Source organism: Leptinotarsa decemlineata, unplaced genomic scaffold (assembly GCF_025532065.1).
Source record: "Leptinotarsa decemlineata unplaced genomic scaffold, Ldec_3_MD MMD2_tig00026336_RagTag_RagTag, whole genome shotgun sequence".
In the NCBI taxonomy this organism is placed as follows: domain Eukaryota; kingdom Metazoa; phylum Arthropoda; class Insecta; order Coleoptera; family Chrysomelidae; genus Leptinotarsa; species Leptinotarsa decemlineata.
The window spans coordinates 14,063,320-14,075,595 of NW_027412692.1; the positions used below are offsets into that span (position 1 = coordinate 14,063,320).

Below are 12,276 nucleotides of genomic sequence, written 5' to 3' on the forward strand. Positions count from 1 at the left end.
ATAAAGTTATAATTTGAGAAACGATGAACAAACAAAAAATAATTTGGAGAGAGGTGAAGAAAAAAGATATACATATATTATATACCCAAATGAAAAACTTTACCAAAACGCCGTCTATCCATTTCTCGTTTTCAGTTTTAAGGGAAAACTTTTATATCGTTTTTCAGGCTCGATGCACTTTCTTTGACATCACTCCAACAGGACGGATTTTGAACAGATTCTCCAGTGATACTTATACTGTAGATGACTCCTTGCCATTTATATTAAACATTCTGCTGGCTCAATTTTTCAGCCTTCTGGGTAAGTTACAGCTACCGGACTGAGTCATGGCCGGTGACTATATATTACGTCTTCTCGATGGGAGATTCTTCAACCAAGTTGGCGTAGTTGGGAGATGAAGAAAACTTACTCTCAACTCTAAAATTGGTCTCTATATCTAACAGGTTCAACTTTCAGTTTTTGATACACGCCGTCCTTTCATGGGTGTCTCCAATCTTGGGAACAAGAAAAAGTCGCCAGGGCCCAAATCTGGTAAATACTGTGACTGAGGCATGATTGTGTTGTTTTTGGTCAAAAAACAATGACGAGTGAGCGGGTTCATTTTTTTGACAGCAGAAAATCGCGGAACACGCAACACACTTCTAACTTCTGTGCCTTTCAACAAACTAAACGTGCTAAACAGTTGAAACTGTAAATATATGTTAGTAGATGAACAAGGAGGGAACGAGCGCAAAATCCCATGTATTTTCTTATGGGGGAAACGTGTGACGTCATCAACGCAGGATGGAACGAGTATCGTATCGATTCAAGCGTGGAACTCCGCCCCTCGGCCCCCTTGGTACTACACCTAACCTATCAGCTCCCTTAGTACTCCGCCCTCGACGAAACGAATGTAGCAACATGAAAAATCGCTAATCGAATGTAGGAAGCCCGTGAAATTTAAACATTCAATTTTTTTTGTAATATTCCACATGTATTGAGAAGTGAAAGTGTAGTCTGTTAGATATAGAGTCTAATTTCAGAGTTGAAAATTAGTTTTCTTCATCTGCTGAAGACGCCAACTTGGTTGATGAATCACACGTGGAAAATAGTATATTGCAGTTGTAATGTTTGGAAAAGTGCTTTTTCTGGATTTATCCTACGCCAGATATTCCAGTTTTACCCCTCAATACGAATAGTTCAAGTTGATGTAACAATGATTCGGTTTCAGGTTCCCTCGTGATAACGATTTACGGATTACCTTGGATATGTCTAATTTTGGTCCCACTCATTCCTGTGTACAGTTGGCTGATGAATCACTATCGACTGACTTCCAGAGAACTGAAAAGGATATCCAGTGTCACTCTATCTCCTGTTTACAGTCACTTCAACGAAACGTTGCAAGGTAATTGTTGAACAATCTTGATATCACATTTTGGTTTTCTCTCATACAAAATTAATGGAAATGGATAAAATGCATCTCATTCTTTGAACAAGTATTTGTCGGTATGAAATTTCAGAAACATTCTGAAAGGTGAAGAAGCAACTGAACTTTTGGATTGTTTATCATGATTTATCATTAAATATATTTGGGATGTCTTTCGAAATAATCAAATGATGATGATGATGATGTCGCCATCATGATCAAGAACACATTTTTGTTTCAATTTCATTCTGAATTTGGCGATATCAGATTCAACATGTGTTTCCACAGTTTTTTTGAAATTGAAGGCAAGTTGATTATAAACTAAAACTTGTAGTAAGACAATAATGAAGAGATTCAACATTTACAAATAAATCTCCGTGATATTAGGGCATATTTTCAAACTGTTCTCTCCCACAAGTCACAGATGCCTTGAAGCAAGGCAAAACTGCTGTTGAGCAGGCAACTTCAAGAACTGCCGGTGTAGATTTGAGAAAGACATCTCTAATTCAGTTTTTCAGATCTTCCTCATAATTAGGTCAAGTATTATCTATAGGAGTAAAATCTGGTGAGCGTGCAGACCACTAGATGAGATCTCTTCCACTAATCCAATGGCCTCTGTTGGTAGCTTTCAAATGGTCGTGAAAATTTTAGGATTATATGGAGGAGCATGATACTCGTGATTTTCAAATAGAAATTTATCTGTTCGAAATTTGTATTCTACGACAAAAATTTTGTAACAAATCATTCGCCGGTTTTGGGTTTTTGAGCCGTGGTCTGCAGGTTGAGCTCTGCAGTATGCATGTGTAGTGTGGGCTCTATATTAACAAGCCCCTAAAGATACCCAGGAAGCTGTTCAAAACAAATTTCTGAAACATGAAGCTTATAGATTAAATCTGCAAATTGGTGAATATAGCTGAAAGAATATTTTGGCATTTCTACATAGGCCAATATTACAAAATCGAAGAGTTAGATCCGACCTAATGACACTTTTTGAACTGGTCAATAATGATATTTCTTGTTCAGAAATTTTGTACTTAATCAGAACAACTCGGAAAATGTTGAATTATTCAAAGTACCAAATCACAGCACAAACTATGGCTTTGTTGTAATTTTAAATGTATTGTAAATGGGTTAACTCTTTTATTATAATGAATAAATATATTTAATAATAATAATGCAGGACTCACAACAATCCGGGCAATGCGAGCGAGCCAAAGATTCAAGCGTGATAATCAAGATAATGTTGATGCCAACATCAAGGCCCAGTTTGCCAGTCACGCAGCGTCAAGATGGCTTGGACTGAGATTGCAATTCATAGGCGTGGCTGTAGTTATGGGAGTGAGCTTCATAGCGGTAATTCAGCATCAGTATGATATTGCTGATCCAGGCATGTATTTTTCTAGTGTTTCAGTTTTTTTGATGATGATATTACAGAAACCTCAAAGTGTCATAATTTCTCAAGAAGATAATAATTTCTCAAACCTCTCAACTGGATGTACTGTGCAAGTTCGTGGGCTAACATAGAAAAAAATAATGTTTGTTTGAAGGTGATTGACAATGTTTCATGATGAATTTCACTAGTTCGGACTTCCATTGTCCAATATATAAAATGATTTGAAATCCTTGAAACAACTAAAAAAGAAGAATTAAAGATGAATAGCTGAAAATAACAATTATATTAAGCAAAATAAACCTGAAATGAAATAATAGTAAAATCCGCTTCGCTGGTTCCGTGGGAGATGACCGTTTGGCGGGAGTTGGCCATTTTTCGCTTGATGATGGGTTTCCATATGTTGCGTATTTCTACGCTAGCTTGGCTGAATACGTTGTTGGACAACATGTATGCGGCTTCCTTGAATTTTCTCCTAAACCAATGTTCCTCTCTGTGCAAGATCTCAAAACATGGTCTGCTATTCCTGATTTGCTGGTTTCCCCTCGCTGTGTGTGTTTCTTGTACTCGGCAATGCGAACATTCAATGGCCTCTTACTTTCACCAATATAGGATTTTCCGCACTCACAGGGTATCCGGTGAATACAATTCTTGGAATCGCAGTCCGCGTTTGGTGGCCTGGTTTTCGTGAGGCTGCTACGGATAGTGTTACCGGATCTGAAGCAGGTTCTGATGTTGTACTTGGAACCAATTCTTCTTATCCTCTCTGATAATCCTCTGATGTAGGGAAGTGCAAGCGGTGGTTGTGACGGCTTCTCTTCCTTGCGAGGCTCCTGCTGTCTTTTAGCCAAGGTCTTTTCTACCATCGCTTTGGAGTAGCCATTCCGTTGAAGATCATTTTTGATGATGTCTAGTTCCTTCTCGAGACCTTCCTTCGTGTTACAGAGCCCGAAATCACGGTCTAATAGAGTCTTGATGATTCCTTTTTTAGTTGATTGTTCGTGGTTGGATTCGTGGTTCAGATAGTGTCCCGTATGAGTTTGAGTTTTCGGTATACAGATGTTTCCCACTTAGTGTCGGTCCTCTTCACCAAAACGTCTAAGAATGGCAATTCGTTGTGGATTTCCTTCTCCATTGTGAAAGTGACGGAAGGTCTCACGCTGTTGATGTGTTTCAGGAAGGCGTCTATTTCAGTATTCCCATGGTTCCATATTATAAAGGTGTCGTCAACATATCTCAACCACACTCGAGGTTTCTTGTGGGCTTCTTCAACGGCCAGAGTTTGAAACCACTCCATATATATGTTCGCTATGACTGGTGAAAGTGGCGATCCTATTGGCAGTCCCTCAATACTTTGTTGTTTTTGATCGATTATGAGTTCGCGCAGCACCCATTTCGAACAGAGCTTTAGCACACCCAAATATTCATGCACAATATGTCCAACACGTTCCTCCGATATCTTCAGAGCCTCAGCTTGTTCCATCAACTCCACGTGTCCTTTGGAGGTTAGGGTTGACTAAAAATCATATGGCTTCAATACTAATAGCGCCATCTCTGTGTTAGCCTACCAACTTTTTAACCCATCTAGTATGTGTAATTCAATATTAATTTAAAATTTTCTTCCTCAGGATTAATTGGTTTGGCCATATCTTACGCATTGTCTATAACGGGTGCTTTGAGTGGTGTAGTTAGTTCCTTCACAGAAACGGAGCGAGAAATGATAGCCGTGGAACGAGTCAATCAGTACATTGATGAAATAGTATCAGAAAGTGGATATTTCGTGATTGATCCCCCATTTGCTTGGCCCAGTCAGGGGGTGATTGCTTTCAAGAAGGTCGTTCTGAAGTATAGGTCAGTCAGTATTCCTTTTTTCTAGCCACTTTTTCAGCTGTTCCGACTGTTGCTATCTCGGAAACGGTAATAATTACAAGGTTGATCACGATGGAAAGTTTTTCAGATCGCAAGTTTCCATTTCCTCGTCGAGGTGGGTGGACGTGTAGCGGCTGTCTAATTTAACGAATGTTGTAGGTAGTACCATTTCCGAGATAGTGAAGCTGATCCCAAGCTACAAAAAAACGATTCTGTATATCGGGGAGACTGTTCTAAGTTGTAGCATTTATTCAATGTTAGTGAGCATAAGACACCAAGTCATTCTCAATATTTTCAATTTCAGAGACCATCTTGTTCCATCTTTGAAAGAAATATCTTTTGAAACGAGACCTTGTGAAAAAATTGGGGTAGTAGGACGTACAGGTGCTGGAAAAAGTTCAATTGTTGCTGCGTTATTCCGACTCACTGAAATTTCTTCAGGAGTCATATGTATAGATAGTGTGGATATTAAAAGAATATTCATTTCATCTTTGAGGTGAGTAGCATACTTTCCAGTGAAGGTGTAGAATGAGTGTAGTGTAGTAGCCGATTTTGATGGAATTTTCAGGATAGCTTCAGAATGCTTTAAAATGAAGTTAGCAATGAAAAATTTTTGCGCGAAAGCAATAAAACAAATTTCAAGGAAATATATGCTTCAGTAGGTAAGAAACAGACCACAACAAATTTTATGAATTTAGTCTGTTTCTGGATTGTACTCACACTGCCATTCGGCTGCTAAAAGTACGTATGTTTGGTATAGTACTGTGTAAATGAAGCTTTAAAAAATGCTATCCTTACGAAAACTTACAAAAATTGGAAAAAAATTGGAATCCAAATAAAAATACAAATATACACATCGGAAAAGTCTAGGGATATTTTTATAACATACTAAATATCATAAAAATAAATGCATGAGGTCGTTTAATTTCGATTAAATTGGTACACTCGACCACCCTGTAGATTTCTATGGTTGAACAAAGTCTGCAAAAACGGTAACTAATCTTTCATCAAGTTTTTTACAAACTGTTGGTTTTCGGCTAAAATGAATAATCTGAAAGTGTCGAGTTTGTACATTCTATGCAGTTCTTGCTCAGCAATTAAACTGGAAATATTGTGCTTTAACATGGAACGCCATCACTTACCATTGGCTGAGATGAATAGTGCTGTAGGGCTTCTTCAAGGTGGCATGCGACAAAATGATGTAGCTCTTCGTTTGGGGGTCTCCCAAAGTGTTATCAGTCGATTGTGGCGGCGTTTCCGTGAAACTGGCAGTCCAGCCGAACAACATCCAGGGCGAGGACGCGCTACAACTGCAGTTCAAGACCGATTTTTGGTCTTAACCGCGAGAAGACAACCGACAATCACAGCACCTGAGTTGGTTAACGTGTTGCAGCAGACGCACCAGGTAACCATTGGTCGTGATACTGTCAGAAATCGACTGCATGAAGCAGATCTCCTCAACAGAAGGCCACTTAGATGTCCACCTTTGTCGAGAGGCATGCGCGGTAGAAGATTAGAGTGGTGTCAAGAACATCAAAACTGGGATGCAAATGATTGGGCCACAGTTTTGTTTACAGACGAATCCAGATTTGGATTTCATCCAGATTCTCGTCGAGTAAGACTGTGGAGACGACCTGGAAATAATGAACGTTTGAGACACGTCCAGGAATTCCACACATACAGAGGTGGTACAGTAATGCTATGGGGCGGAATCATGATCGGCGGCAGAACCGATCTCGTTTTTCCAAATCGCTCCCTCACAGCTCGACAGTACCTCGACACCATTCTTCTACCTATCGTTCGTCCGTTTGCTGGTGCTGTTGGTGAAAACTTCCACCTAATGCACGATAATGCTCGTCCACATGTCGCGCGTCTAGTGACTGACTGGCTCACCAACGAATCCATGGCCAGCACAATCACCGGACCTGAATCCCATCGAGCATGTGTGGGACATGCTTCAACGAACAATTACTCCGCATATGGGGAACATTCACACAACGTTTCAATTGAGAGAGCTTTTAATCGCTGAATGGGCGAATGTACCTCAACAAGACATTGACAATCTCATTTTGTCGATGCACGATAGATGTAGGGCCGTAACAAACCAGCGTGGAGGCCATACTTTGTACTGATTCCAATTTTTTTGTATTATTATTTTTTTTGGGGTGCCAAAGAAGAGCCAAATTTTTTTTAGTTTTGCTTATATGCGCAGTCAGTATTTTTGACCATTTGATCATGGTGATTCAAAGTATGTAGCCCCGTTGCCAGATCATGAGTAATTATATTTTAAGGTTAGGTTGGGTTAAGTTGGGTTAGGTGAGGTTAAGTTGGGTTAGGTTAGGTCAAGTTAAATCTAAAGCAAATGAACTTCAAACGTTTAAGTCAGTCTCGATATACCTACACGGTAGGTTAAATGGACTGATGCCTATCAGAAAACAACTACTCCCCTGGCTAATATCACGAAGGGTGTTGGGTTATATCCGACAGGCGTCAGTGCAGGAATCTTCACAGAAAATTTCCTGCATATGCAATTGGCAATACAACTGAAAGGGTCAACCCTTAATTTTGGAACGGGCACACTTGCAGACCGGTTTCGGGCTCATCAGCCACTCGTCAGCGCAAGATAGTGACCATCATTGATCTAAAGTCGATGATATTCCAGAATTGAAAATCGGAATTCTTTCAGAGTATTTCATTCCTCTTCCGAAGTTGGAGCGAACATCACAAAATGTCACTCCATCTCCATAAGATAGGTTAAGTTAGGTATAGGCTGTTCACGTTAAGAAGAGAATGGCGTCATTTTTGGTAATTTTATATATCCAACATAACAACGTTGAAGTTCCCGCTGAAATGCGTTCAACAGCAATGAAACTAGTAACATTTCATTTTGTAAGTTGCTCAACTGATAGTAAAATTTCAGACGTTGCCGAATCGAAAAAAACTCGAAAACTGTCAGTCTTATTTTTTTTCAGAACTTCAATACCTTCAACCTACAGAATCCTGAATGAAAGGACAATATTCACAGAAAGTTGTTTTACTTTAAATTGTTTTTTAATTATATTTCCTCTGGCTGATTGCACATGTTGCAGTATTTTTTCAAGAACAATATAGTTACCATAATAAACTCGAATAATAAAATAAAAACAATGAAAAATATACTGAATTTTTTACTTTTATTGAGGTCTGTTTGAGGTCCCTAAAATGTCATTTCTTGAATTCTTTTTGTGTCCGCACAAAATTTTTTATTGCTCACTTTATTTTGAAGCTTTCCTGAAAATCTCAAAATTCGGCTACTACATCATAATCTGCACCTTTTCCTACTTTCCGCCAGAATAATTACTATAGTTGTACATAATTAGCGACAGATTTGAAATTGTCATGAAATCCGAGTTATATTATTTCATTTCAATCACTTTTTCATCAAGAGTCATACTTGAGAAAAACGACTTTGAATATACCTCAGGGATCTATTTGGGTTCCAGTGTTATTTATCATTTATACAATTGTTATTCAGACAGTTTCAACAAAAGATAAGATTCTTGCCTCTGCGGATGATATTCAACTATATATTGACTTTCATTTCCGATGATCTAATGACATGCTGAAAATTTCATGAATAGTGACTTGACTGTATTACGTGATGTCTTGAGAATGAATCTAACGAAATAATTTTCCTTCGTTAGAACAAAAACACTCTCTCGATACATGTTACAGCCATGATAATGTTTTTGGATGCCTTTTGACCAACCATGCCTTACATAATGAGCGTGATCGAATAAATTCCTAGTATTACTTATGTGTAAACATAGGAAGGCATCTAAAAGCCTGTTGTCAAACGTGATACATTCTAAAAGTAAGCTATAATGTAAAATGAGGCCTCAATTTTCTATACTGATATACTGTATAACTAAGTCATAATGTATTATTCTTCTTATCTTAGATCAAGAATGTTTTGCATACCTCAAGATCCGTTTCTATTCAGCGGAACTATTGGTGAAAATCTGGACCCGCTGGGAGAATTCAGGGAAAATGAAATGTGGGGAGCTCTCGGTAAAGTCAATCTGTTACACGCCATTGAGAAAATGGGTGGCATGGACCATAAAGTTGACGGAGAAGGGGTTAACTTTTCTAGCGGACAGAAACAGCTCCTCTGTTTAGCTAGAGCTGTGTTACATAATGCCAAAGTAGGTATCATGAAAAAATATTGAAGTATTTATTATTTTGTACCGACACTCTAGAACAGGGGTCTCCAAACTACGGCCAAATCCGGCCCGCCAGTGTCATCAATCTGGCCCGCGACAGCCAATGATTACCTAATTGTTGTTACTATTGCTGTGATAAGTTGAAGGAGAAAACACAGAATGATAATTACTCGGTTTTATTTACTTGCAAGATAAAACTTAACGACAGAAATGATGACAAAGAAAACTTAACTCAAGTATCTAAGTTTAAGCATATTAATAACTAACAAATAATTGAAATGAATCACAGTAAAACAAAAACACTAATGAGATTTATGTAATTGTGATTTTCCACCGACAATACTTTGTAGTTGTGGATCAATTTTACTTGTACCAATTATCAAAAGAGATTTAAGATGCTCATCGGTTAATTGAGATCTGTAAAGATTCTTTGTGTACTTCATCTTGGAAAACGTTTTCTCACACAAGTACCAAAAACAGAAAACGACCCACGAGCAAACTTATGCAAATTATCAAATTGTTCCAGTGGAAGACTCTTATAAAATTCCAACAAAGATGAATTTTGATATTTGTTCTTGAGCATATCACTGCACCGTAAATCAATAATTTTCATTTGGACTTCCGGAGCCAGGGTTTCAATGTCAGAATCAAAAGGATTTTGAAAAAGCTTAATTTCATTCGCAATGACATCAAAATCTGAAAAACGAGTATCAAAATTTATCTTCAAAGCACTCAAAGTTTCGATTGCAAAATTGACGGGAAATTCAGTCTCTGTAGTGTGGCTGAATATTTCACATGTGTGAAATATTTTTTACGTAATTGAGATTGAAATAGTATCATTTCCTGCCTGAAGGATTTGATATTGGTGTATAAATCAGAGATAGGCTGATTTTCTCCTTGCAATCTCAAATTCAGTCCGTTCATATGATTTGTCAAATCGACATAGAAGGTTAACTTCCACATCCATTCACTATTTTCTAAATCGGCAAAAGGGCGCTGCTTCTCATTTAAAAAAATTTCGATCTCTGCTTGAAGTTCAAAAAAGCGCTTAAGGACTTTTCCGCAACTAAGCCAGCGTACAGCAGTATGATTTGGTAAATCATTATCTCCAATCTGTTGAATAAACTCGCGGAATTGTCGGTGATTCAGCCCAGTGGATCTGATGAAGTTAACAACTGATATGACTGGTTTTAGAACTTCAGACACATCCAAACATTTTCCGCACAAGGACTGTTGATGAATGATACAATGTAAGACTAATGGTTTTGAACCACCATCATTTTCTACAGCCTTTGACACAAGTGCAACCACTCCTTTATTTTTACCATACATATTTTTGCCTCCATCAGTTGTTATAGATTTCAAATTTCTCCAGCAAAGGTTTTTTTTATTAATGGCATTTTCAACTCCCTTAAAAATATCTGCCCCAGTTGTCGTGCCGTGAATACTATCAATATCAGGAAGTTCTTCATACACTTCATATCTTTTATCTACTCCGCGAATAAAAATCAACACCTGAGCAGTATCTGACACATCCGTTGACTCATCCAATGCTAGAGAAAACCACTCATGATGTCCATTTTTGTCAGACAGTTGAGATGATATATTTTCTGCGATGTCTTGCACCCTCCGAGCCACGGTGTTTGCTGACAAACTGACACTTTTGAATAAATTTACCTTTTCGGGGTATATTTCTTCGGCTACTGCAATCAAGCATTCTTTTATCATTTGTCCATCGGTGAATGGTTTGCCACGTTTTCCGATTTCAAGAGCCTCACGAAAGCTGGCGCGAGTTGCAGACTCTTGTTCAGTATTCGTTTTGGTAAACAAAGATTGCTGCGATTTGAGTCCGCGTTTCAAAGCTTCAAATTTTTCCTTCCGCAAACTTTCTGTATACTTGGAGTAACTTTGAAGATGTTTCGATTCATAGTGTCGTTTAATGTTATAGTCTTTGAGAACAGCTATGGTTTCATTGCAAATTAAACATAGCGCCTTATTACTGGACTAAATCACAAAATACTGAAAGTTCCATTTTTCTTGGAAAGTTCTGCATTCACTGTCGATTTTTCGCTTCTTTTCCTTACTAACAAATCACACATAAAAACAATAAGTCAAATCAAAATACTTTTATTGACGGGTGTTACTTTATTTCACAATAGACAGTTTCGCTTCCTTCGACTTTCCTACGCAGACTAACTAGCAGTTGCGCCGCTAGCCTTTTTATATATAATTATTACTGTCATCTCGAGGTGATCGGAATACACTAGCTAGAACCAGAACTTTCTCGAACCAACGCGGTAATTCCAAATATTCAATTACGCCTAATGCCACCTAGCGGGTAGCTGAAAAAGGTAGTGCATAGTACCACTACTCGCCACTAGATGTCGTTAAGTGTAACAATACACAATAATAATTGAAATGCAAAAAAGCGTAAGTTTGCTTAGGTCACGCACTTTGCGACTATCCTAGTCTAGAAATATAGTTAAGGGCAGAAATGGGCCCTTGGAACAAACTGAAAAAATCATTATGGCCCGAAGGCTTCAAAGTTTGGAGACCCCTGCTCTAGAAAATAATTGCCCAAATGTAAAGCCGTTTCACGACTTTCATTTCTTTTCAGATTCTATGTATAGATGAAGCGACAGCGAATGTTGATGAAGAAACTGACAGACTGATACAACACACTCTTCGAACTGCATTCCGGAAAAGTACTGTGATTACAATAGCCCATCGGATGCAAACTATTCTGGATTCTGACCGGGTTCTTGTTATGGACCAAGGTCGAATAGTTGAATTTGATAGTCCAGATATTCTGTTGGCTGATTCTCATTCACACTTTTATGAATTAGTGAATGAATCGTGATCAACTTCAATATCGTATATACTTCTATGTACATATTCTACTTCCAATAAAGTTTCAATAATTTATTATCGTACTGTTTTGTATTATTTCCTTTCATATAGAGTTGACATCGGTTGTCAATTACCTTACTTTGTAATATCAAAAATGTAGCGGAATGATGAAAAAATTAGGTTGATGTTCAAATTTCGCGGGCTACTTGAATTTGATCAGAGATTTTTTTATGTTGGTACACTCCTTTCGAACATATGTTTACAGTTTCAGCTGTTTAGCATGTTTAGTTTGTTGGAGCAAGGCATAAAAGTTAGAAGTATTTTGCGTGTTAGGCGATTTTCTGCCATCGAAAAAAATTAATAAAAAAATCTTGTGTGAAAGAAAAATTGAATTGAATATTCAAAAACATTTGAAATGTTGACATCGGCATACAGCGATTGTACTCTAAGTCAGAAAAATGTTTACAAGTGGTACAAGATTTTCACAGAAGGTCGAGAAAATGTAAATGACTACGCTTGCTCTGGACGCCAACAACCGATGAAAATGTTTTGGTTGGTTT

The 12,276-nt window shown here is 37.9% G+C and overlaps 2 protein-coding genes across 3 annotated transcripts in view; one reads left to right on the top strand and one right to left on the bottom strand.

Moving 5' to 3' along the window:
* Positions 1–11,799, top strand: part of LOC111503985 (ATP-binding cassette sub-family C member 10) — a 39,083-nt gene extending 27,284 nt beyond the window's left edge. For both annotated transcript variants that reach the window (XM_074183244.1, XM_023158438.2), the window contains exons 14-20: positions 168–300; positions 1,211–1,384; positions 2,586–2,792; positions 4,424–4,646; positions 4,969–5,160; positions 8,605–8,848; positions 11,484–11,799. In XM_074183244.1, the coding sequence (XP_074039345.1) occupies positions 168–300; positions 1,211–1,384; positions 2,586–2,792; positions 4,424–4,646; positions 4,969–5,160; positions 8,605–8,848; positions 11,484–11,726 (1,416 nt within the window). In that variant the 3' untranslated portion in view covers positions 11,727–11,799. The remainder of the gene's footprint in view (positions 1–167; positions 301–1,210; positions 1,385–2,585; positions 2,793–4,423; positions 4,647–4,968; positions 5,161–8,604; positions 8,849–11,483) is intronic.
* LOC111503989 (serine protease Hayan) overlaps positions 1–12,276 on the bottom strand; it is a 200,153-nt gene that overhangs the window by 55,500 nt on the left and 132,377 nt on the right. The gene's annotated exons all lie outside the window — the stretch shown is intronic.